This window comes from Leptonychotes weddellii, chromosome 10 (assembly GCF_054177405.1).
Source record: "Leptonychotes weddellii isolate Sample4059 chromosome 10, ASM5417740v2, whole genome shotgun sequence".
Taxonomy (NCBI): Eukaryota; Metazoa; Chordata; class Mammalia; order Carnivora; family Phocidae; genus Leptonychotes; species Leptonychotes weddellii.
In genome coordinates, this window is record NC_138378.1 from 75,674,347 (window position 1) to 75,701,381 (window position 27,035).

The following is a 27,035-nucleotide window of genomic DNA, read 5'->3' on the forward strand; positions in this document are numbered from 1 at the left end:
CCAATCTCCCTTCGGAGGGATTCGCGGCGGGACCCACCGCCGCCCGGGTCCCGGGAAGCCTGGAACCTCTGGGACCGTGGCCGCCAGACCAAGGGCTCCGGCCCGGAACCCGAGCGGGACAGAGCGCCCAGGCGACACGCGGTGCCAGCCTTCCACTCGAGGGATACCCGGCAGGCCCTCGGAACTTTTCCCCGGGGACAGGTCCAGGCAACAGGTCCGAGGCAGGGCCGGGATGGGCCGGACAGAGCCGAGCTCCACGGCGGCCGGTGAATCAGCGCCAGCGCCCAGGTCAGCCCTCCCAGCCAATGCCAGATCAGGGGAGGAGTAGCGGCGCCGCTGATCACCAGCCACTCAGGGCTCGCTAGACCCGGAGAAGGGTGACGTCATCGTAACTGGGAGGTTTCAGCCGGATCCACCAATGGGAGATAGGCAAAGTGGCTCGCTTTCTGTAGCTCTGGGCCAATACTAACAAAGCAAAAGGGGGTTGTCGGTATAGAACCAATGGAAAACAGGGAAGGAGCACGAGGCGGAGTTGCGAATCCTGTCACCAATTGGAAAGGGGGGTGGAGCCCGGGCCTTGTCAAGCATGACCAACCAGAGAGAGGAGCGGACTCTAGTAGGCGGGGCCGTAATGCTTTTCCCCAATCGGACAAGGTCAGGGGCGGGGCATTCTTTTGGGTGCCCAATGAGGAACGCAGCCGAAGCGGGCCTGTCAAGAGAAGGGCCTGGGGGCGGGGGGATGGTGAGTCGGAGATAAACACTCCGCGGCGGTGGCGGCTGCTGCTCTTCTTCGGGTTCTGTCACGGTGTCGGCGGTGCCCAGCTCACCGGACCCCCCCCCCTTTCTGGAGAGCGTGGTAGCCAAAGAGGCTCTCTCAACCCTGCTCTGCGGGGTCCACAGCAGGGCGCGGGTGTCCGGCGGCGGCGGCGGCGAGCCCGTGGGCAGTGGGGGTTGGTCCCGCGGCTCCGGCCCCCGGTGCAGAATGGCGGCGGCGGTTCGGATGAACATCCAGATGCTGCTGGAGGCGGCTGACTACCTGGAGCGGCGGGAGAGAGGTGCACGGGGACGGGAGGGGTCCGTCCCGAGCCGGGGCCGGGGGCTCTGAGGGGCCCGGCCGCGGGGTAGGGGCGCCCAGCCGCTCTGGGGGTGGTTGGAGGCGCAGAGAGCGCGACCGCGAGCGCTCCCAACCCCTCCAGCTCTCCCCACGCGCGGTCCGAAGGGAGGCCGCCGCTGCCCCAAAGGCAATGAATGAGGGTGGAAAAGGGGCCGCTGCCCCCCGGAGTCCGGAGCGCCGCTCCCCACCGCAAAGCAGATGGGGTGCCCGGGGTCCCCTCGGCCAGGCCCTTGGTTTACCTCACCGGGGCTCGTCCTGACCGGCCCCCAAGTGGGCCCGGCGCCCGGTCTCCCAGCTGGAGGAGCAGCGATTCCCCTGCGCCCCCCCTTCCCCGCCCTCTGGGTTCCGGGTGTTTGCCCCGCACCTTCGCCCGAAGCTGGTCCCACTTAAAGCACGCCAACCTGCTGGACGTTGCCAATGGGGAACCCAAGCTCCATGAGCTTAGTGACTTGCTGTGTCTTTCTCAACAATGAGCAGCTGGAATGCTCCTTACACCTGCTCCGAACTGAGGGTATTCACACAATTAAAAAAAAAAAAAATCATTGTTCTAAGAATTCCACCTTGCATCGTTTGTTTCTTAACACAATATTCTTTTAATGAAAAATAAAATTTAAAAAGGAAATACTGTGGAGGGGAGAGAGTATTGAATGTTCTAGGCTCATTCATTAACTGGATCCTTCGGTTTTCTAGAAGCTGAACATGGTTATGCCTCCATGTTACCATACAATAACAAGGACAGAGATGCCTTAAAACGGAGGAACAAATCCAAGAAGAATAACAGCAGTAGCAGGTAATTTGGTAAATATTTCTCTTTTTCTTTTAGATTATAGTGCAGATGATACGAACTGCAGAATGGAAGTTGCCTGTTGTGCTTATGACCCAGTAAATATGTTAAGTAGCAATCATGATTCAGTAAGGCACACATGGTCTTAAGCCATTGAGGAAGCAGCCCTTCTGTTTGGGTTGAGGGGACAGAAAAGAGAAATGGAAATGTTTTATATTTCTTTATGAACTTTTAAACTTAATTTTGCTTTTCTTCCCTTTTGGAACAAAAATCTCTGGAAACTTCCAGTGAAATTAGTAACAATGACAATATGTTGCCTTCAGAAGTTGCAGATTCAGGGCAGGTTTTTTATAATTGAAAATGCTGGACATTATCGATTTCTTTTACTTTTCATAGTGAAGATTTTATAAACATGTTAAAGTATCTGATTTAGCATAGGTGGTAGGATTTCATATTTGACATGTAAATGAAATGCAGTGGTTTGTCTCAATCTGTTACATCTATTTATAATGGCAAAGAGGAACGATAGAGGTTAAAACCTGCCTTTTTGGTGATGGAGGATTAATATTAATATGCAGCAGTCCTTTTATGTTAGCCTTATAGTTCTTAAAATCTGTGAATTTCACTGGGAAGTATGTGGTTAATGTTCAGTGAAATCATGTTAAAACCCTGACTATAGTTCCTGGTACCTGTGAGTACACTATTAATGCTACTGCTCCCTTTTTTCCTTCTTTGCCCTTAAAATATAAGTTAGGTAGGAAATCTGTTAGGTCTCTTTACTTACACCTTTCATTCCAGTAAATTAAAGTCATTCACATTTTCATCACTGACTTAGAATCCTTATTCCTCCCTGCAACTAACTGTATTTGGTTAGCCTCTGTGGCATAATACAGACTACTGAAAGCCAGGAGGTCCCACTTAAACCTAAAACTCACTTGTTCTTGCTGCTGCTTCTATCCTTGATTCATCCCATTGTACTTAGTGTTGGTAGAACCACAGGATGTGAGCAGCACACATGTGCTGAGCTCTTGACTAAGAAGGCATGTGAGGGATGAACCTAGTAATTAACTACCCTGTGGTTTTTCCTTTCCCTCCCATCTTTCACATTACCTGTGAAAGCTACCTGGTAGCTAATAGATCTGTGTGTAGGTATTAAGGGCCTATAAGAAGAATGTTAATACTTGTATTATGCAGTGGTATAAAATGATTTAGCTGTGTTGCATTTTGTTACAGTATTTTTAAGATTTTGTTTGGAAGAACTTTCAAGCCTTTTGGTTTATTTTTCCTGAAAAAGGTAGTCCATTTGTTGCTTTTACTTTTGTCCATTCATGATTTGGGACGAATTGTCCACCTTACTAGTCAAGGCTTAATCCTTAGCACTTTATTTTTCCCTAAGTTTCACAGGAAAAGTAAAGTGAAACAGGAAAAGTAAAGTTTTCTTTTCACTAAGTTTCTCCTAAGTTTGGAGGAGGTTCAGTGGTGGGGAGAGGAAGAGAAAGGGATGTTGAAAGAGAAGTAGGCTGGTCCCCAAAGGTGATTAGGAAAGAAAAATAATGATAATTGAGAACTGCAAGTCAAGAAACAGATTCTTTCTCTTTAATATCCAGTGTTATTATGGAAAAAATAGCTGTAACTTCTGAGTTTTGGAAAAGCTCTCTTCTGTTAATGGGCTTGGTTTGTTTTCCATGGTTTCAGACTGGAGGCTATCACAGTTTCTCATATTCTTGACTAATAATGAATTAGGGTAGTATCCTCAGTGGTGCAAGGATCTCTGAGAGACCATGATTAAACCTGGAGATGGCACGAAGCAAACATGAAGCAAGAGCAGGTTGTTTTGTTTAAATGTGATCACTTCCTGCATGCCCTGTTTGGAATGACCCTTACCTGAGCAGTGAGACATCACCCCAGAGAATGCAGTTTGAACCCTTGATTTGAATTAGACTTCTCTCCAAGGCCATGTATGGTCAGGATTTTGAACTGAGGTAAGGGCGATGGAGAGATCACTGCTGGTTTACATAACCACCAGATAATAGTTTATTCTTGTTGATTCAGGTTGAAATGCTGTGCTCTTTGCTTGTAGAGTCAAGTCAGGGGGCTACTTTTCCTTGGCCAAAAAAAAAAGATTTAGCCACATATCCAACTTCTTGGGAACTAAAAATGCAGATCCTAATCCAGTCTCTCTAGTTGCATGTTTAAAAAACAAAAATGAAATTGTGAATATTGATTGTTTCAGAATCATCCAGAGAACTACTGGAATACAGGGGAGGTGGAATCTTTTTTTTTTTTTCCTATGGGTTTTTGAAATCAGTTACTAATTATTTAGAACTGAAATCCAGAGTTTTTAAAGGTATATTTTGTAAAATTGCAAAGCAGGCTTTGGCACTCGTGAAAGAGGAAGTTCAGGACCTGCCACCTAGCTCTTTTATGCAACAGTGGCCATATAGCTGAGCTGACATGGAGAATCTTTTTGAACCCAAGAACTTTTTCCATTCTCATACACTGTAGTTTGGCTTAGTTATCTTTTTGTAAGTAGGCTCCACCTCCAGCGTGGAGCTCAATGTGGGGCTTGAACTCATGACCCTGAGATCAAGACCTGAACTGAGATCAAGAGTCAGACGCTTAACTGACTGAGCCACCCAGGCGCCCCTTGTTAGAATATATTTTTCAATGGTGACATTTGACCTTTACCAGTGATTCCAGAGTTATCAAATCTTTTCAGTAACCACATGGAAAATAATTTTGACACAAGGTATCTATGTATTCTCATAATACTTTAATTAAAAATATAAATGTTTACCCATTAACAGTTGGCAAGCAATCTGATCGTTTTTGAGAGGCTTATTTTCATTAAAGACAAACTCAGTTTCAGTCACCCAAATGCACTTCAGTAATGCTTTAGCCATTAGATGTAAGTCCCCTTGTAAAAATCCCAATGTGTTAATACTCTTAAGTAATCAAATAAGATCTGTGGTTACCGAAACTGTTCAAAGTCTGGAAGGAGTTGTCTGTCCTACAGAATTTGTTAAAAAGTTTATCTTGGGGATTCAGAATTTTTCTTATATGTATCTTCAAAGAATCCAGAAATTTTTGGTAAGAGTGCCCTGTGTGCTATTTTCTATAATCAGAGATTATATTCTTTTCAAATATCCACCCTTCTCTCTTCCACCACCTTCCTGGAATGGTCCTTGCCTACAGTTAAGCGGGGAAATTCTGACCAGCTGCTATCATATACTTTCATCCATTTTCAAAATCTGTCAGACTTTGAACTTGTTATTCCCTGTTAAAACTAAAATGCCACGTGCTTTAAAGCCAAAGGTTTGTAGTGCAGGCCTGACTCTTGTTAACTGTGATAGCCTGCCGGCCATTGCAGGAAGTAAAGCTTCAGGAAAATGTAACTGAAGAAAGTTGAGGGAAAACCAAGTGAATCAATGTAAAGCTTTTAAGGTAACCAATTTTGGGGTCCTTTACCTAGAAAACAAATATTCTAAAACTTAAAATACTGTCATTATTTTCTTGGTTTTTCTCGTTAATAAAAATCGATGTCCCAAGAGCCTTGTGGAAGAGAAGTTTTATTGCTGGATCAGAAATTTCTCATTCCAAGACTATAAACCCTCCACCACCCTTCTCTGGGGTGAATGAACTTGGCAGTGGTTGCCCCCTGATATAAATGAGTGGCGAGCATTCACAGAAGTCCTGTTTCTCCATGATTACTGTTGAGAATTCCTCTGTAGGCCCAGGAGGGTTCTGGCCTCAGCCAGGGTGTTCTCTCCTGAACGGGTTAGATTCCGGAGAATTTCCATTAAGAAAGGTCAAGATTGTGGGCGCCTGGGTGGCTCAGTTGGTTAAGCGACTGCCTTCGGCTCAGGTCATGATCCTGGAGTCCCGGGATCGAGTCCCGCATCGGGCTCCCTGCTCGGCAGGGAGTCTGCTTCTCCCTCTCCTGCTCCCCACTCTTGTGCTCTTTCTCTCTCTTACTCTCTCTCAAATAAATAAATAAAATCTTTAAAAAAAAAAAAAAAAGAAAGGTCAAGATTGAGCTCCTTTATAATGCTGGGATGTTCCTCAAGTTTATAATTAGGGAGGAGTTGTGTGAGGACGACACAGTAGTGGCCATATTGACTGACTTCCTGTGACTTCTATGGAAACCTGTCCATAAATTCTTAGACCAGACCTTATATTCAAGGTCAGCTATAAACACTTTAATAATAGGATTTCACATCCACCATAGCTTTCGTCCAAGGCTCTCTAATCACTTTTACAGTTGCTGCCTCATTGATCTATGTGTGTTCAGTAGATAATTGACAATAATTTTTACTCCCATTTTACAGAGGGGTTAAACCAAGGACAAGATGGTAAAGAATTTTATTCTACAGTACCAGTTGGTGGCAAAGCTAGACTTCACATTTCACCCTCACTGTGGCTTTCACCAGTCTGTATCGTCTTTATGTTGAGCTAAGTTTTAGAAGCCCCTTCCTGAAATCATTTGGGAGCTGTTCACCAGTAGCGTTTTGCAGGAGGTTGTACATGATCAAATAATTACGTCAGGGAGTAGAAAGATTGAGGGGAAAAAGGATTATTTTTATCCACTTAAAATTGTATCCTATTGTTAAGCAACTTAGCATAAAATTTTGGCATATCTACTACACCTAGAAAAAACTGCAGGACTAGGAGGAGGTGCCACCTCCACTCTTCTACCCTCAGCCTGAAGAAAGCTTTGGTGTTCTATAACCTGAATTCACATCACATGGCACAGCTGTTTTTCTCATTGTATAAATAGGCCCCTTTTATTTCCTTTCTTCAAATGGATTACATTTCCACTAGGGATTGCATGCCTCTTAAGTTTGTCACTTCTCCTTGAACTCTATTTTACATATTTACATTTACCTAACTCCTCAAAGGAACTGATTTCTTTAGCAGATCCCACTGAGTTTTTCCTCCCTTTCTGTTTTCTCTCCTACCAACTTAGGAGAGAAAGAAGTTAAATTGTATTGGTGCTGAAATAGTTCTTTAAGACAAGAAGAATCTTACTGTTTTCTTATTGTTCCCTCTTTCAGATCAACTCACAATGAAATGGAGAAGAATAGGTGAGTTGGGGATTTTGGGGGTGGGTTGGGGGTCCTTTTGATGTAGTCCCTGATCTTAGAGACTTGGATGCTTTTCGTGGGCTCTTCCCACAAGTAACACCTGATGTAAGAGTTTCCTCAGGCCGACTAAGCAGCACTGCCCCTAAATCACTCAGGTAGATGAAGGGCTTGCAGGTTCCAGAAACCACACCCCCAACCCTCACTCTTGCAACCCACTCCTCCTAAGGAGGGCCTTCCTGGGTGACTGTTTCACAGGCCAAAGCAGTTTAGGTCATGAGCAGTGTTTCCACAAATAGTGTTTTTAAAAAAATTACATGCTACTGAATATAATTGGTAGTTCTGTCTTAAATCATGTACACACCCAGATATATATAAATACACATACATATGTGTATTTACAGTTTACTTGTGAATAAAGATTCTCAAAAATCAGGCAAATATATGCATAGCACAAATTGGAGATGGTGATTCACTAGAGGAGGTCTGCCACCCACCCTGGGATCCATCTGGCTTCCTGAGTTGATCTCTATCACCTGGATTGCCTCTTGCTGTTTGTTTAAATCTTTATTTTCTAAATCTGGTTTGCCCCTCCTTCAACGATGTAGCCTAGTGGTTCTTGACTCTGGTTGTACATTAGAGTCACTTGCAAAGCTTTTATTTTAATGTTTTTTTTTTAAAAATATTTTTGTATTACACACATGTATACATCTGAGGAGAAGGAAGAGATTTTATTTCTGCCAATTTTATAAAATAACATACAAATCTTCAAATATATGAGAACAAATAATGTAATCAAGTCCTATGTGTCCATTACCCAGCTTCAACAATCAACATTTTGTTAATCTTGTATAATCAAAACTACCCCTCTGCATGGAGTATTTGAAAGCAAATCTTTTATCTCTAATAAAGACTTTTTAAAAAACAACCACTTTTACCATGGTGGGTGGGGGGTGGAAATAGTAATTCTTTGTGGAGCTTTAAAATAAAGAAAAAAAGAAACCAATGCCCAGACCTCACCCCTAGCAATTCTGATTTAATTGGTTTGGGTTGAGGCTCTGCTCTAGTATTTTTTTAAAAGCTCCCCAGGTGATTCTTATGTGCTGCCAGGGCTGAGAACCATTGAACAAGCTTCATTCTGGTCTCCGAGCTCTCATCAATTTGAAATACGGGCTACCCATTCAGATTGAGTGGCTTTCTCGGTGCTCTGCATGAACAAGATGATGTGTAATGATGGTTCTGTAAATACATATGGTTATTTCATGCAAACCTTCTTTGAAGAGGGAGCCTGACTCTGAAAGTCAGGATCTGAATGACACTTTTCATCCGTGAAAGGGCAGACTGACCTACTAGGAAGGAGAATGTTGGAACAGGGTGAACATTTAGCATGACTCCGCTGAGGAACTCTGTGTGTGCGTGCATGTGCCTCCCTGCACACGTGCTTCTCCCCATCCCTCCTCTTCCCTTTTACTTTCTCTGATTGTGACTGTGGTTGAAGTCAAAGCTTCATTTTTGCTTTAGGGATTTTCAGATCGTGAATTGGGAACTCGAAAGTATCTTTTAAGGTGGAAAGGTAATCAGATGTGGCTTCTCTTTCTCATCTTTAGATTCTTAACTTTCTGCCTTTGGGGTGAACTGGGTAAACTGGGATTCTTTCTGCTGAAAAGTCTTCTAGTTCTTCTCCCGCACCTTACGTAGGCATTTATTTTTTTATTATTCCATTAGACACTCATTTTTGTTATTAAAATTTTACCCCTTCATGCAAGGGCTCTTTGCACTTACTACAACTTTATGCTTTTTACCTCTGCAGGAATGCCGCACAATGTCAGTTTTACCTTTTAGCAGTTCAGAGGTGTTTATTTTTGCCTACAGTGTCTCAAGAACTTGCACTCAGTACTAGGTATTAAACGAGTTCACACTGGGGGTATTAAATCAGCATGGTCCCCTTCCTAGAGAAATGTTGTCTGTCTAATGGGAAAGATGCAGAGACAGTCTGAATGAATATGCTATGGCTCAGATTGAGGTATACATGAGAGGCTATGGAGGCAAAGAATCTAGAAAACTGGATTAGGAGTCCCCACTGGGCAAGCTGCTTTTAATTCAGACTGCTTCCGTGTGACCAGTCAACTTTTGCTCGCTGAAGAGTTATCTAGTTTCCTTATTGTCCTTTCTTTTTTGGAGTTCGGTCTTTTAAGGTCTTGATAATTCTTTCTCTAGTCCAGAGCATGTGAACAGAAAAGAGGGAAGTAAAGACTCAAATTTCTTAATTTAACCAAAATTGGTTGCTGCAGTCCAGAGGAGGGACTTAAAGTTGCCCAGCTCTTCTCCCCTTATGAGTGTAGATGCTTAAGAATCTTCGGGTTTTGAAGTCAGTTCAACAGCTGCTCTTGTAGTCTCCCTGGTTTTAGTAGTTGACGCCTATAAAACAATCCCGCTTTGCTAAGTGCATATACACTTTAGCCATTTTTTACCTTAAAACATCACATAAAAAGATTGACATGGCTCTCAAAAAAACAAAAAACAAAAACTTAGGGAAAGACCTTCTAACAATGGGAATTTGTTTTCCTCTTTGAGATTGCAGAGTTGATTATACTTGGGTTAGATTTTTAAACAGAAACCTTTTCTGTGGCACTTTAGAGATTCTGAGTAATTGGTGTTCGTTAGGACTCCACAAAGAGGACCATATACTCAACACTACCACTTTAATATTCTTGGTGTTGGTAGGAACATACCCCACCTCCACCATTCTAGAAGGCTTGTATTTTCCATTCTCTAGATGAGGCATTCATGGAGCACTGAAGATGCTGTGTCCTAGGTGCTGGGAATACAGAGCCTGATGAAGCCCAAGCCCCTGGGGTGAAGGATTCAGTTCATCAGCATAGATAGGAGCATCTGTCACTCGGTCTGTGCTTCTCTGAACTGTAACTGGTCGTTGTGGGTCTAGCCTCCTAAGGAAACACTTTGAGTGTGCGGTTTTTCTTTTTAAAACTAATTTTACAGGGATGCCTGGGTGGCTCAGTCAGCTAAGCGTTTGCCTTCGGCTCAGGTCATGATCCCAGGTCCTGGGATCAAGTCCTGCCTCAGGCTCTCCTCTCAGGGGCAAGTCTGCTTCTCCCTCTCCCTCTGTGATCTCTCTCACTTTTGCTCTCTCTCTCAAATAAAATCTTTAAAACAAACAAAACAACTAATCTTACAGAAAATCTTGAGAAATATAGAAAGTCTTTCTAAAAACAATTTAAATCATCCATAATTCTAGCTGCCAGAGGACAGCAGTGGAACTTTGAAGTGTATCTCCACAGTTGTTTTTGGAAAATAAAAGTATAGTTTAGTGTAGAAAATTGGGAAGTTCCAAAAAGCACAAAAAAATATAAAAATCACCTATAATAGATCTTGCAGCAGTAACAGCTGCTAACATTCCTGCTAAGTTCTGTATCCATCTAGACTTTTGTGCATACTTTTTTTAAGTCAACATGGGATCATAGAGTAAATAATTTCTATCTTCGGGGTGCCTAGGTGGCTCAGTCAGTTAAGCATCTGCCTTCGGCTCAGGTCCTGATCCCAGGATCCTGGGATTGAGTCCCACATTGGGCTCCCTGCTCGGCAGGAAGCCTGCTTCTCCCCCTCCCGCTTCCCCTGCTTGTGTTCTCGCTCTCGCTGTCTCTCTCTGTCAAATAAAATCTTTAAAAATAATAATAATTTCTATCTTTTCAAGCTACATTATGAATATTTTCCCATGTCCTTAAGTCTACTTTTCTAACATTACTTTTAGTGAATACCCTGTAGTATCTCATATGGATGTGCTGTAACTCATAACCAATCCCGTTTTAGGTTCTTCCTGGTATTTGGCTAATATAAACAATACTTCCTTAAACTACCTTGTAGATAAATCTCTGTCCAACACCATAATTATATCCTTAGGGTAAATTTATAGTTGTGGAAATAATGATATACACATTGTTGTGGTTTTCGATGTTGACTACTGGATTGCCCACCTGGCAGGTTACAGGCCTTACACTTCACAAGGTGTTAGTATAATCTAAGACCTTCATGAATTTGATACATAAAAAACAAAAGCCGACAACTTGTTTTAATTTGCATTTTTTACATTACTAGCACAGTCAAATAATTTTCTTTTCTTTGTGTGTTTGTATTGCCTGTTAATAATCTCTGCCCAATTTTCTACTCAGGCGTTTGTTTTTTTCCTTATTTTGAAAAGATGATATAATATGAAGGATATATATGAAAGAGATCACCCCTTTGAGTATCATATTATTGTCCAATTTATCATTTCCTTTAAGAGAGTCCATTTTCTCTCACTGTTTGAACTTGCTGCTTCTATTGTATATTAAATTCTTGTTCATGGCTAAGTCTGTTTCTAGACTGGTTCTTCTATTCCACTGCTCATCTGCTCTGCTTTTCCTGTGCCAGTGAATATTGTTTCGGTCATTGAGGTTTTATCATGCACTTCAAGATCTGGTAAAGCAAATCCCTACTCCTCCCTTCTCCTTTTTTTTTTTTTTTTTCCATGTTGTTACCTATTTTCACTAGTTTATTTTTCCCTATGAATTGTATAGTCAATCCATTTCCCCAACCTCCAAATCCTTTTGGGATTTTCAAAATCAAAATTTAAGAATTTCAATATAAATTAACCTTTAAAAGTTCACGTTCACGTCTAATCTCTTTCCATCCAGGATTTGGTATGTGACTTTATTTATTCAGATCAGTTTTCTGTCTCTAAAGTTTTATAGTATTTCCCCGTGCATCTTGTATATTTCTTTTAAAAGGTATTCCTGCATTTAAAAATGTTTAAATCACTGGCGCCTGGGTGGCTCAGTTGGTTAAGCGACTGCCTTCGGCTCAGGTCATGATCCTGGAGTCCCGGGATCGAGTCCCGCATCGGGCTCCTTGCTCAGCGAGGAGTCTGCTTCTCCCTCTGACCCTCTCCCCCTCATGCTCGCTCTCTCTCAAATAAATAAATAAAATCTTTAAAAAAAAAAATGTTTAAATCACTATTGTATTCCCATCGTAATTACTAATTTTTGTTGGAATAGAGGAAATTTTTGAATCTTGTTGTTGTTATATGGCTTTGTTGATGATAATTCTACTATTTTCCTTCTCTTAGCTGGGAATTCCTCTGGTCTGAATGCCTTTCAGTAGCACTTCAGCAAATGGAGACTGACTGCATATAAGCTGCAGCCAGTGGGTCAGGAGTCAGGTGCTAGAATGGACTTTTTTTTCAAAAGAAGGCTCTGGCATCTTCTTTAATAATAGACACTCGTTTTTCTGGAATGGTACATATGCAGGCCTTGCTGGAATTAGGCAGCTGGTCTAGAGAGATTACCTCTGCTAGAGTCTTCTGACCCCATGACAAAAGATTTTTGTGTGTGCTCTGTGAGGAGGACTCAGCAGCCTGATCTAAGCTATTATTTTCATTTGGTTTAACAGTATTTCAGTGGCATCTGGTCTGGTATGAGAAACCACTGCAGTCAGGTCTCTTCTGGCAGGATATTCTAATTTATTGCGGGTCCCTATTGTTATATTGGCTTTTCAAATGGCCAAGCTCCTTCTGTCAGAAGAGGGTAGGGGCATAACTTTTGCACTGCGCCCGAGTTGTGGTAGGCATTGCACCACTCTTACTGTTTCTGAACTTTCTTGACCACATTCAGATTTCACTCTAGGGTGTTGTAACAAATCCGCATTGCTTTATTGCCACATGGGGCTTAGGGCATGGCCTGGTTATTACAAAGGGATGTAGTTATCAGTGTGCAAATCTGGCCTACATTGATGGTGTGGAAGAACACCCAGATTTGTACCGCTAGAATCTATCTTTCTTGGATAGATGGCATCTGCCCTTGGAAAAACTTGGAGAAAAGACATATGCTGCTTATTCAACTAATTTCCTGTCCCTACTGGAGCAGTGGGGGCACTGCCTGAGTTTTTGTCATAGACATTAATAGTCAAAGGGTGAGAAAGCTAGCAAGTACCAACTGTAAGATGTATTGTGTACATTTTTAAAATTGGGCTCTAGAAAGGAAATATTAATGAATATACTATGTATTTCATACTTTTAGTAGAGAAGTGATCTTATAACTTCAGAATATAGCCACCGTGAATTGCTATTTATGCCTTGTTCACGGAGTGACCTGTTCCCATACAGCTGGCATATAGAACTGCCTCTGTATTTTTTTATAAAGATTACTATCACAATTATCAAAAATCTTGGGGCGCCTGGGTGGCTCAGTCGTTAAGCGTCTGCCTTCGGCTCAGGTCATGATCCCAGGGTCATGGGATCGAGCCCCGCATCGGGCTCCCTGCTCAGCGGGAAGCCTGCTTCTCCCTCTCCCACTCCTCCTGCTTGTGTTTCCTCTCTCGCTGTCTATCTGTCAGATAAATAAATAAAATCTTTAAAAAAATTTTTAAAAAAATTTTTAAAAAAATTATCAAAAATCTTCAAAACCTTCCGAGGTTCCGGTTAAGTTGGTAGTAATGATGCATCTGGCAATTATTTATAAAGGGATCATTTTAGGGAAAGGAGGAGAGTACATTTTTCCTCAAAGCATGACTTGTAGTCTTCACCTGGACCTTTTGTTTAACCCGGTAATGCTCTGTTGTCGACCCCAAATCTGGAGAAAGTATCTCTTGTGACCTGTAATCACTTTTAGGGAGTAAATTTTGACCCCATGAGATGATTTGTTTCTTCTTACTCACTATACCAAACCTGTTTTTCTCACTATACAGCTCATACATATCTGAAATCTTTATTAAACCTCCAATTATCCTATAGAATTTATGAAGCTATTTAATTGGCTAAATCTGTGCCCACACAAAGCTAGGAAATAAGATGGTAAAACTTTAGAGTTAAATAGGCTATTGTTTATTGTTTGCTTTTTTTCTTCTTTAGTGAAGAATCTGAAGCCCAGTTTTAATGAGAAGTAGTACTCCGGTCCCGTGTATCATGTTTGTTAGGTAGGGCTTTTCTCAAAGAGAAGGGACATGGATTGCCTAGATACCAGATTCTACTCTCAGGTCAGCATCTGCAGATGTATTATTATTTCTAGGCTCCAGTGGGTTAACACAAAATGGAAGTCTTGGTCTTTCCCATTACTTGGTAATGAAAGAACAGTTGGATATATAGGAAGTGTGCTGTGTGTGAATGAATGAAGAAATGAATGTGATCTATTTGGAAAGGGAAAAAGCAGGTTCTGATGGTCTATGGAAGCTTGACAACCTTTTAAGTCAAACAAGATATGGGTGAGGGAAAAGAAAGAATAGGTTTGGTAGAGGGCAAAGGGGAGCCTGTTCTAGAACTTTTAGTGAGGGCTGCTATTTGTCATAGTCTGAAGGCAGCTCAGATCAGTAATTTGCCATAATTTGTTTGTTTGATCTCCGACTAAATTTTAAGAAGCTCCAGGGCAGGGACTTGATCTAACGCGACAATGTGTTCCAGCACCGATGAAAGTGGCAGCGCACAGTAATCTCTCAGAAAGTGAATGAGAGCCAAGTGCATGGTTCTAGATTTCCACCTGTGAATTTAACTCCTTCTCTACCCCCTTCACTGGCCGCCATCCTGTACGCTCTGCTCGGACCTTCTAACTCTTCTTTGCGTCCTGTCCTACACTCTACTGTGAGAGCGTTCAGTTATACCTCCAGTTAAAAAAAAGTAATCTGACAGCAGTGTCTTCCTCCTAACAGACACGCACATGTGCCCGGTTGGATACCATTCCCACTCGTTGGCCCCGTTCGGGCAGGAAGAACTTTTGGGGTAACCTAGCAAATTCAGGAGCACTGGCTGCAGATGGCACAGTCTACCTATGGTCTTAACTCTTTTCCCAGTTTATTCTCCAGTTGACAAATCTGCTGGCCTGAGAGGGAGAGAGACACGGATAGACTCGAGGGAGCTTAAGTCTGGAGGCAGAAATAAAAAGAGCAGCATTCAGAACTGTCTTAAGAGCACGCTGGCTAGCCCAGGTGCCTTCTGTCGGTGCCCAGGGCTCTGGTAGGAGGTATGCCTCCAGCAGCCTAGAGCCTCTTCATTAATGACTTCCGTTCGCTTGGATATTTAGTTTTCCATAATTCATGGCTGACAAGACTTAAGGAAAACTAACAACAGAACAGTGTGGTATCAAAACATATATTTAAATCTTTAATATATTTGGAATTTATTTTGATGTTAGTCTTCCCACTCCTCTCTTTTCCGAACAATCCATGCTTTTCCCAAGGATTTGTAGTGTTACCTCTGTTATATGTTAAATTCATACCTATTCTTCAGTCCGTTTCTGGGAATTTTTTATTCTGTTCCCTTGATTTATCCGCCCATTCCTCTATTAGTGTATACTGTTTTTTAATTATTAAAGCTTTATAATACAATTTATCTGGTATAGCACATTCCTCCTCATTCTTCTTTCTCAAAAATCTGGCAATCCCTTATACATGTATTCTTCTAGATGGAATTTAGACTAATTTCCCAGCATTAAGAAGAACACTTGGGATTTTTTCCCCCCTGGAATTATGTTAAATTTGTAGACAAAATTGGGTAACATTGGCATCTTTGCTTTTAGGTTTCATGTCTAGGAAGGTGCTACTTTTTTCCATTTATTCAGATTTTCTTGTCTCTCAGCAAAGTTTTATAGTTTCCTTCCTAGAGATCCTTCCTAAGCTGTTTTAAGTTTATTCCTAAATATGCTCTCCTTTCTTCTTGCTGTTGTATGGGAGAGATTTTCGGTGCTTTGGATATAGATAGCACATCCAGAGATGTGCGTGGACTTCCAAGGTCAGTCTTTGCCCCCGTATTTTCCTTGGGCTGTTTGCAGTGCAGCTGGGGCAGGGAGAGTCGGGTGCTCTTCAGATGCTTCCCTCCCAGGCTTGGGCTCCCTTCGACCCAAGACTCTACATGATGTGTGGCCAAGAAGGAGTCTTCTCTTATGCATGCATTAGCTTTATAAGATCCTTGCTAATTTTTTGAATTTTTTTGAATTCCAGTACAATTAACATAGTGTAATATTAGTTTCAGGTGTATAATACACTGATTCAGCACTTCCACACATTGCCCAGTGTTCGTCCCAAGTGCCCTCCTTAATCCCCGTCACCTATTTCCCCCATCTCCCTACCCACCTCCCCTCTGGTAACCATAGGTTTGTTCTCTATAGTTAAGAGACTGGTTCTTGGTTTGCCTCTTTTTTTTTTTCCTTTGCTCATTTGTTTAAATTCCACATGTGAATGAAATCATACAGTATTTGCCTTCCTCTGACTTATTTCACTTAGCATTATACTTTCTAGTTCCATCCATGTCATTGCATGCAAATGGCAAGATTTCATTCTTATGGCTGAATAATACTATGTTGTGTATATATTTATACCACATCTTCTTTACCCATTCATCTACCCATGGACACTTGAGCTGCTTCCATACTTTAGCTGTTGTAGATAATGCTGCTTATAAACACAGGGGTGCGTGTATCCCTTTGAATTAGTGTTTAGTTGTTTTGCTCTAGTAGTGTGATTACTGGATAGTAGGGTAGCTCTATTTTTAACTTCTTGAGGAACCTCCATACTGTTTTCCACAGTGACTACACCAGTTTGCATTCTCACCAACAGTGTAAGAGTGTTCCTTTTTCTCCACATCCTTGCCCCCACTTGTTTGTGTTTTTGATTTTAGCCATTCTGACAGATATGAGGTGGTATCTCATTGTAGTTTTGATTTGCATTTCCCTGATGATGAGTGATGTTGAGCATCTTTTCATGTGTCTATTGGCCATCTGTAGGTTTTCCCTGGAGAAATGTCCATTCATGTCTTCTGCCCATTTTTAAATGGATTATATTTTTGGGGCGTTGTTGTATCAGTTCTTTATATATTTTGGGTACTAGCCCTTTATTGGATATGGCATTTGCAAATATCTTCTTCCATTCAGTAGGTTGCCTTTTAGATTTGTTGATGGTCTCCTTCACTGTCCTTGATTTTTTTTTAATGTAAAAATAGTATCTTTAGCGTAAGCAAGATCTGTATTGCCATAGAAAATAGGTTACGTTTTCCATTAAATTTCTTTAATGACAGAAGATAGGTGTTTTCTTTTTTTTTTTTTTTAAAGATTTTATTTATTTATTTGAGAGAATGAGATAGAGCATGAGAGGGGGAGGGTCAGAGGGAGAAGCAGACTCCCTGCCGAGCAGGGAGCCCGATGCGGGACTCGATCCCGGGACTCCAGGATCATGACTTGAGCCGAAGGCAGTCGCTTAACCAACTGAGCCACCCAGGCGCCCGATAGGTGTTTTCTTTAAGGAAGAATTGGATTTTACCAGATAGCTTCTATCTACCTAGTGAGACACTTTTGAGCTTCCTATTTTATTTTTTTCTTTTTTTAAAGATTTTATTTATTTATTTGACAGCGAGAGAGGGAACACAAGCAGGGGGAGTGGGAGAGGGAGAAGCAGGCTTCCCGTGGAGCAGGGAGCCTGATGCGGGGCTCGATCCCAGAATCCTGGGATCATGACCTGAGCTGAAGGCAGACACTTAACGACTGAGCCACCCAGGTGCCCTGAGTTTCCTGTTGATTTTCAAAGGAATATTATAGTGTTATACAAATTGTTCCCAGTAATTATCGGTCACAGAAGAAACTAGAAAGAACAACAGCTGCCGTGTAAGAGCGCACTCCTGTCAGATCCTGGCCAGGGGCTTCCATTCCTTGTCCCAGTTAATACACCGGCCCTGTCGGGCGTGGTGTTCCTGTCTGCTGCTGAGAAAGCTGATGCCACGTGGAGTTAAGTGATCGGCTCAAGGTCACACAGGAAGTAAGTGGCAAAGCCAGGGTCCCAAACCTTTGCTCTTACATACCATGCTAACATTTGGTTGTATGGTGACAGACAGATTCAGACTATTAAAAGAACTAAAAACAAAATTTGAGATCCTTTTCAAAACCTTACTGAAGAAAAACTGTAGTTTGTATCTAATTTAGTTATCCCTAGTTATAGGGCACACTTGATTCTGAGCATTACTGATTATAGCTCAGATCAAAGATTGGTCTCTTTATGCTACTATAGACCAAAGGTGTATCTGTCCATTCAGAATAATTAAAGCAATATTTCTGAAGAGTCAGCACAGAAAGTTTGTCAAGGTTCATGACCTAGGTACAAAGCAGTTGGATCAGCACAAACAGAAGAGGCAGTTGGGAGCAGGAAGGAGCCAGGGTTTGGCACAAGCCCCTTCTGCTGGGGGTGGGGAGCAGGGAGGCAGCTCTTGGCAACAGGATGACTGGCTGAAGAAGATGGGCTGGGAGGAGGTCTAAGTAGGGATCAGACTGGGCTATTGAGTGGCTTCCTTTTAAGTACATGTGGCAAAACCTCTATTGGTTTCCCAAGGGGAAGTTAGACCTAGTTCAGAACAGGACACTGATCCCCTCCTTGAGGACCAGAGCCCTGGGCAGGGGAATAGTCAGGACTGGGGAGGAAGAGCTGAGATGGGTGCTTGTGTTACTTGCTGTGGATCTCGTGCTTCATGGGTGCTCTCAAGGCTGGCTGAGGGGTTGCAGATCCAGGGTGCAGTGTGCGTGCGTGTGTGTGTGTGTGTGTGTGTGTGTGTGTGTGTGTGTGTGTGTGTCAGGGTTGAGGAGCCTCAGAGGGAGCTTTTACAGAGGAGTCTGTTTGCTTGTTTATCTGGTTCAGGAGTCGAATTTCACTATTACATGACAGAACCGAGCCTGCTCTGTAGACCTCACCCCTCCCCTGTGGTTGGCCTAGGTGCCAGCCTGGGGATATCTGCAGGTGGGCAGGGCAGCCAGTGGGCTGAGCAGTGAGGTGCTAGAGGAGGCCAAGACAGGCACTACCAAAGACAGAAGTTAGCTTTGGATCTCGACAAAAATCCAGAAAAGCTCTGGTCGTACTTTCATAGAACTAGGCCAAAAAAACACTGAATGAACGTGTATTATCCTTAGCTTGAATTTGTCAAATGGCTTATTTCTAGTTTCACAACTGGAAGTCTTCTTTGGAAGAACCCACATTTGGGTAGTGAGAATTATACTTTCTGGGCTAGACTCCCTGTACAACTAGAAATGACGATGCATGGAAAGATGACTTTATTATATTTTTATCAGTAGACAAACTTCCTAAAAAATTTACATACTCATATTTGTAGATAAACCCACATCATAAAATGACTAATAGGACACTGTTCTGAATCATGCAGTCTTTGCAGATAACAAGCTGAAAAATGTCTACATCTAATTTTTGAACCTTTTTTCCTAACTTGACAGTTTGTCTATAAACTTTGGGAGAAATAATTTGGATAACTGCATAAGTGACTATACTTTCTCATGGTGTTTCTAATATCTATTTTCATGACTCTTCTTGAATATTATTATCCAAGGTGAACAGGTACATTTTACACACAGTTTTTCCTCCTGTAGTGGTAGGAGGAGCAAACCTCTAATGGGAGCCTTTGCTTGTGACCATTCCACATGGACAGGGTTTCAGGGCAAGTGGAAGTCTTGTCAAAGAGTAAGGCATTTTTGTACCATTAAATCTTCCTAGCTCAAGAGCAATTGCTGCATTCTTCAAGTTTGTCAAGGCTTAGAGGGCCCTCGGAGAGTCTAGGACAGCTCCTTCGAGAGCTAGACAAGGAAGGAGGCTTGGAAGCGGAGGCGGCAGGGGGCTCGGAAGGATGTCTAATGCACCACTTGTTAGATCTGCCTTGGAGGAACATCCCGAAGTCTTGATATGAAAGGTGTGAATGGACTTCCTTGGTCATTATCATACATATGGACCTCTTGGAGCTTTCTGAAGCAGTTTTCTTCTTTTAGTTCCAACTTTTGCTAATACAGTCAAAAATTTTAAGGGGAGCGGAGGGCAAATTAAGCTTTACAGTTGTCTCCTGGCTCCCAGGAACTCTGCTCCAGGTGGTTGTGTGTGGGCTGTGGGCATGTGTCTAAAACCCCAGGAGCCTAAGCACTGTTGAAGGTGCAGAGGTGGAGTAGAGATGGACTGTGTCCTCCAGAAGCTCACTGTCTAGTTGAATAGTGACATGACCCACTCAGCAGACATTTATTAAGGGGGGGAGGGGCACCGTAGTAAGTGGCAGTCCAACTTTCTGAGGAGTTTGCAATGAATGAGTGGTTAAGTAGCAAATACCAAACAATTCAGGCAGAACCGTGAACTTCCCATTGACTAGTATAAACCATTAAGTGCTCAGAAAGTGGAGGAATCACTATGGGTTGGAATGGCCTGTGAAGGCTTTCAGGACGTGCTGGGCTGAGGCAAAAACTCTGATTTCTGGCTGTTTCTCCCATTCATGGGATCTGCTATAGGTTCTCGAATAAAGCACAAAGAAAAGAAGTGTTAATTTCCAAAACTTTAGGGACTCCGGTCAGTCTGTGACTAAAGGTTCTCTCTTGAGTGGCTCACTGCAGCTTCTGCTTCCTCTGGCCTTTCTCCCTTCCTGCCCCGTCCCACTGTACCTCTGTACACCCTTCAAGGCCTACATGTGGTTATCTCTAGCTGTTCTGCATGCTTGTGTGGTGTAGCAATGCTGATGATGTGCTTTTTCCTTATTTTTAAAAAAATCTACTTTTTGAATAGCAGTTTACATAGTTGAAAAACCAAAAGATATGTTATTCCGTAAAAATTCACTCCCTTTCCTTATCCTTGCCTATGCCCTGACTTCTCTCTCCTTGCGGTTGTTATTAGTTTCTTATTGTTCAAGATTTTTTGTCCATATAAGAAAACATAATTACTTTTCCTCCGTTTTGTCCAAAGATGGCATGTTGCATGCATGGTTTGATATCTTGCTTTTCTTCATTTCACAATATAGCTGAGAGTTCTTTCCTAGTAGTAAATAGAGCACATCCTGGTTCTTTTCATCGCTGCATAGTATTCCACTGCATAGATACATGATAATTTATTTAACCAGCTCCCTGTTGTTGGTGACTTGGGTGGTTTTGATCTTTGCTATTTTAAAGCAAGCTGTAATGAATAACCATGCAGGTCATTCACGTGTGTAAATACTATATACAGCAGTATGCTAGTTCTAGTGGTCCGTGAATGGGAAAAGAGGAAGTATGGGTTGAAAGGATTCAAACCCTGGCATGTTCTGTCAGGTCACATCATAACCCAGAAACCTGGCAATAACCTGATAAATATGCCTAATAATAGTAGATATTAGTCCCTGCCCTAACACCTATTTTATAAAGAGACTTGAGAAAACCCCAGTCTTGGCTTCTCCATGGCTTTCACCAGAGTTTTCTAATTTCCAAAGCTGTTTATTTGGCCAGAGGTCATTGGTGGCATTTGCCATTACTGGGCCTGGGCAGCTTCCTACTCTTTTAGAACTTGTTCTTCCAGAGTGCCTTCTGGCCCACTGTGAAATTCTTAGTGCTATGTGACCTTGTTTTTGTAGGCGGGCCCATCTTCGCTTGTGCCTGGAGAAGTTGAAGGGGCTAGTTCCGCTTGGGCCCGAATCGAACCGGCACACTACATTGAGTTTATTGACAAAAGCCAAATTACACATAAAGGTAAGTATATCCTTGGGATTCCTTTTTAGCTTTACCTGTCTAATAAGGGTTTGTCTGTTTATGAGGGACAGCAAATGTGTATCTCCAGGACAGTCCTTTCCTCTAGGGAATCCTCCAACCTGTCTCTTAGATGATTTCTGGCATCCCAAACCCAACATGGCCAGAACCCAACTGAATATTCCTTACCCCTATGTAGAAGTGAAAGGGTTGTCCATTTATTAAGCCAGAAACTCCGGGTCATCCTTGCTAGCCCTTGCTCTGTAGCCATATATATCTAAGTCCTCTCCAAGACCTAAATATTTCACAGGCTCGCTCCCATTTCACCCACCGTCATCTACTGCAGTGAACTCCTCAGAGGCCTCCCTGTATTCCTCTGGCCGCCTCTGAGCTAAGCTCTGTGCCTCCTAAGAATAATCCTTCCAAAGCTCAAGTCAACATGTCACCCTGTTTAAAATTCATCAGTGGCTCAGGACAGACTGTCAGCATGCCTGCCCCAGGCTGTGTGACCTAGCCCTCACCTGCCTGTACAGCAGCGTCTTGTGCCCTATGCCCTTTCAGCCCCTTGCACTTGTCATGGTCTTACCACAGGGCCTTTGTACGTGCTGTTCCCTCTGTTTGGTATGCTTTCCCTACCCTTCTTCACCTAGTTAACTTCTTGTCATCCTTTAGATCTCAACACAGGTATCACTAGCTCAGGGAAACTTTTGCTGACCTGCTTATATCCTTCCTGCCACAGATGGAGTTATTATTGGCTCTTTCTCTCTTAGCACTTATCACGGTTGTCATCTGACCATGGTTTGTGTGACTGTTTGGTTGTCTCCATTGTCGGAGGAGGGGACGAGGTCTTTATGCTCACCTTGTATCCCCAGCACCTCCCAGAGGGTCTGAAAGGGAGTCCGCTTGTAGCACGTAGCTTGAATAGCAAAAGGTGAGGCAAGTGTCACTTTAATTATGGTTAGTGGCATGCATACATGACAATTCTGGAGGGAAAAAGAACCTTTGTTTAGGGCAACATAACCACAGTTAAACAGATTTATAAAAACAAGTGGTATTTGGAAAGGCGTTTAAGCTCTTGTGTTGGACAATTTGGAATCAGGACTTCAAAAGACTGATTGTTCCCTGCTACCAAACAGAAGTTGATTGAGATTTGGAATAACTCGATATTGATATAATTAGATATATATGTTGATATATGTTATAATGTTATATAATATATAGAACATATTAACTGTTGCTAATAATATATAATTAGATATATGTATGTTGATATAATTAGAACACGTAGCTGACGAGCCCTCCTTCTGCATGGCCCACGCCGGGCTCTAGTTCAGAGAGTGGGGTTCAGGGTGTCACCACAGACCGGGGGGTGGGGGGGCTGCTGGCTCTTCCCCGGCGTTAGAGGGGCCGAGCTCAGCCCCCAGAAGCCCTGTGACGGTACAGGGAGCCGCAGCAAAGTCGGTGCTGCCGAGCCCGAGGCGGGAGGCCCCGGCCCCCGGCCCGCCCTGGGAGAAGTTAGACCACTGACACCCAATGGCTTCTGAGGAAAACTGCCCTATTTCGCGGCTCGAGGGCAAGATGCAGAGTCCTTGGCAATTTTGAAATCGGCCTGCGGGCTCCAACAACTACCGCTCTGACTTGCAGAAACTTGAAGATTGTGACAGAAAAGCCATTCACCAAATAGACCAGCTCCAGCGAGAGCAGCGGCACCTGAAGCGGCAGCTGGAGAAGCTGGGCATCGAGAGGATACGGATGGACAGCATCGGCTCCACCGTCTCCTCGGAGCGCTCGGACTCCGACCGGGGTGAGCGCCCGCCCCGCGCGCGTGCCTGTGCGTGCCTGCGTGCGCGTGCGTGCCTGCGTGCGTGCCGGCCTGTGCCTGCCGGCCTGTGCCTGCGAGCGCGTGCGTGCGCGTCCCCAGAGGCAGCGCCGGGGAGGAACGGAGACCCGGCTCGAGGTCGAGTCCCGGGGCCTCCCGTAACGAGCCCGTCTTTCCTTTTCGCACTTAGGCCCCGGGCCCGGAGCAGGGCCTGGCGGGGCTGGCGTGGGGGTTCGGCGCGAGCGCCCCGCAGCCCGCCCTCACCCGTGTCTCTTGTCCTCCCCACAGAAGAAATCGACGTGGACGTTGAAAGCACAGACTATCTCACGGGCGACCTGGACTGGAGCAGCAGCAGCGTGAGCGACTCGGACGAGCGGGGCAGCATGCAGAGCCTGGGCAGCGACGAGGGCTACTCCAGCTCCAGCATGAAGAGAATAAAGCTCCAGGACAATCACAAGACGTGTCTGGGCCTCTGAGAGCGCGGGGTCGCCGCGGCTGCCTCCCGGAGGGCTGTGCCGGCCGAGCGGATTAGGTAGTGTATCGGACCCAGCCGCAGTCCCCTTGCACGTAAGCTTCCGTGTACCACCTGTACCAGAATCAGCTCTGTAAACGTTTTCCGGGAAGTGCTTAGGATTGTGGGTTTCTGACTGCATCCACTAGCTTCTCTTTCTCTCCATAAAAATCCGTCTGCCAGACTGTACATTCCAATCAATTTGAAGCACCCAAGAATTCTTAGGCCGAATAAGCAACTTTCACAGCTCAGCAATCTCCCCCTCTTATGTACTGTCCCCGGTAGTCTAGCAAACCTTTCTTAAAGTTTTCTGGCTGTGTTACTCACCTAGCAGAAATGTCCGAATGTTCTTGTGCTTAGCGAACGGAAGGAAACAAACTTTAAAAGTTGAGATCCTGATCTCAGAACTCCAAAGTAAGCTTTGAAAGCGGCATTTAAGAGCACTTCACCGTGGACCTCACCCCCCGTGAGGAGTCAGGAATACCTCCAGAAAACACCCTTCACACACACGCACACACACACACACACCCCCTCCGTGCTAATTCCCCCGACCCGCGTGTGGATGGGAGCAGTATTTCTCACTTGAAAGTGGACACCGTGCTAACATGTCTTTGGGGTCGCACAGCTCATGCAAGTTCCAGCATGAACAAACAAGACGGTACAATCTCTCTGTGTGCGATGTTCTTGGGGCCGCGCTGTGTGCTGCTCTCCCAAGGCACGTTTTTCCCTCAAAGTTTGTTATGCTACTTGTCTCTGGAACATTTTTTTTTCCTACCTCAGAGATAAACGAGATCTCCATTTCCCACTTAACACAAAGTGATTATGCCTTTTTTTTCACCCCCAAATAAGTGACATTTGGTCCAATTCTAATCTATTTTCCTACTTAACTTTCAGCAATAACTGAGCTTTGGCGCTAGCTGAGCTAGTGTCCATCATCAGTGAAAGGAAAAGTCCGCATTTCTACTCTCTGTTGCAGGTGAACAGGAGGGGATGGTACAGTGTTATCAGAATTCCTCTCCTTATTTTTGGATATACCCAGAAACTTCTTTATGGAGGCTTCTGGGTTTCTAGTTTAAAAGGCTGATCTCTCTTTTTGGTTATGATTTCTCCCTTAAGTGGTCTCCCACTTTGTAGCATTTTTATTTAAGCTAAAACAGAGCACATGTATATGTACATAAGACACATTAAATCTATAAATACTATTTATTCATTTTATATAAACTAATGTAATGGAAAACAAATTCTTATGACTTTGTGCTTTTATAGATGTTCTAGAAACTTTGTATGTAGGTATCTACAAAATTGGTTCATTCCCCTTAATATTTTTGCATTCATATTTTTGAGGTCGAGGTTTTCAGCCTCTGGCAAATCTTTTTCATTGAATTTGAACCATTTGTAAAACCTGTGACGCTGAAACAGAGTGTGTGTCACAAAGTGACGAGAACATTCCTAAAATCCACAGACGCACTGCAACCTAAGGGCTCCACGGCTGAAGCAGCGGCAGGTGGGCGGGCGGCTGCCCCGAGCCCCCGCCGCCCGCGTTCTCTGGCACCCCAGCCTCGCCACGCCTCCGGCGCCTCCACCTTCCACAAGACTCAAAGTTCAAACGCCCTCCACGCGGAAGCTCATTCTATACACGAAGAGCGGTCTAAACAAAGCAAGATTACTTTTGTTCTTTCATTTTAATGATTCTCTACTGTATTAAAATTTTTAATTGGAAGTAGTCGATTCCTAAATGATTCCAAAGTCATCTGTACTTCTGTTTTTGTTTTGTTCTGGTTTTTTCCTGCATTTCAGCTTTGGGTGGGTGGGGGGAGGGGCAGGTGACACAAAGGATTTTTTTTTATTATTGGAATCTTTTCCAATGACCAGCTAAAGATTTGCACTGAAATACAACTTGTATGCCTTTTGCATTTTTAAAGCCTGCTTCCTGAATTAAGCAGAGTGATACTGTTCAACGAGCCAGCTCAGCCTGTAACATGTTTGAAAAAATATATCTGCACTTTGAGGTCCCTTTCAAATGCCATTCGCTAGACCTCTCAAGCGTTTTAATTGCTACATTCAAGCGCCTCACAAGTCCAAGATGCTGGATGCCGTATGGCATCGAAAACTCAAGACTTTGGGCAAAACTGTGGGCTTGCATTGGGGGAGGGAAGGGAACAGAATTTGTGTATTTGTTCGATTTAGAAATAAGGCATCTGAGAGATGCCGTTATTTTCTGTTTAAGTTAAACTGCATTTTTTGTCTTTTGGTTGAAATATGAAATGTACTGTCCCAATATAAAACAGTAATTATTTGACCTTTGCACTGTTTGTCTGGTCCTTTTCAATTTGATTGCATAGATAAATGTGGAAATGGATATATTTTTAATGCACTTGTGATAAACTGACACCAGGGTTAGACCTTACCTTTCAAAGCCCAAGAGGTGGACCGAATCGGCATGCGAGCTAGGCCTCTCTCTAACCAAAACTGTAACCAGCAAACTCAGTCTGAGGCAGCTACCCCGCCCCTTCCTCACGCAGCTCAGCAGCAGCCCTGATTGCCCAACCTGTCCTGTCATTCACTGATCCACCAGCGTGACTGTTCAGAGCTCTAAAGTCTTTTTGGTTGTTTTGGGGTTTTTTTTTTTTTTTAAGCAAAATGAAAAACCTTTCTATGAGGGTTGTCGGAGGGAGGGGATGGGCAAAGATAGAAACCCCAGCCTTTAAGACTTTGACAATTGTACGTAACTATAGAGGTGTGTAAATATAGGCACATGCATATTTTTATGTAAAATTGATTTTAAAAGACGAAATCTATACTCTCACTGATACCATTGCAATGCAGATGAGAAAATAAGAGTATGTAGTCCAGTTTCATGCAGTGAGAAAATACATCTGGGGGCTTCTGTGAACAGCCCAGAAAGCCTAGCTTTCCCCGCCCGTTGGCTTAGAACGGCAGGCGAAGCACCCAGGGGATTGTGTGTGGGTTTCTGCTGCTGAGCAAAGATCTTGAATTCTTCAAGGTGCTGCTAGTGACCACTGACTCCTGTGTCTAGTCACAGACCTAATGCTAGTTTGTGATGCTTTTTGAATCACTTTTTTGAGCAGGACCTAAATTCCTCTCCCAGCCTACCCCAGACTCAATTTCAGGGTCGGTCCAGTGAGCACTACGTAGGACCCTGACCCGGCATTTGGCCCCTGGAGCGAATTTCTTCTAAGGGAAGCGTTTTCCTTTAACCTTCCCCCCCACCCC

General features: G+C 43.5%; 1 protein-coding gene across 5 annotated transcripts; it reads left to right on the top strand.

Moving 5' to 3' along the window:
* The first annotated feature begins 730 nt into the window (after positions 1-730).
* MXD1 (MAX dimerization protein 1) lies at positions 731-27,035 on the top strand. 5 transcript variants are annotated; one of them, XR_014149338.1, is made up of 7 exons: positions 1,500-1,625; positions 1,805-1,904; positions 6,953-6,982; positions 21,360-21,474; positions 23,116-23,275; positions 23,579-23,822; positions 25,264-27,035. XR_014149338.1 is itself a non-coding variant. In XM_081833628.1 (6 exons), the coding sequence occupies exons 1-6, from the start codon at positions 983-985 to the stop codon at positions 23,764-23,766; spliced, it is 663 nt and encodes a 220-aa protein (XP_081689754.1). In that variant the 5' UTR covers positions 731-982; the 3' UTR covers positions 23,767-27,035. The 5 variants fall into 5 exon arrangements, 4 of the variants coding, with proteins under 4 accessions (XP_081689754.1, XP_081689753.1, XP_081689752.1 ...); XM_081833628.1 differs by lacking the exon at positions 1,500-1,625 and adding an exon at positions 731-1,055 and having other exon boundaries at positions 23,582-27,035; XM_081833627.1 differs by lacking the exon at positions 1,500-1,625 and adding an exon at positions 736-1,055 and having other exon boundaries at positions 23,579-27,035.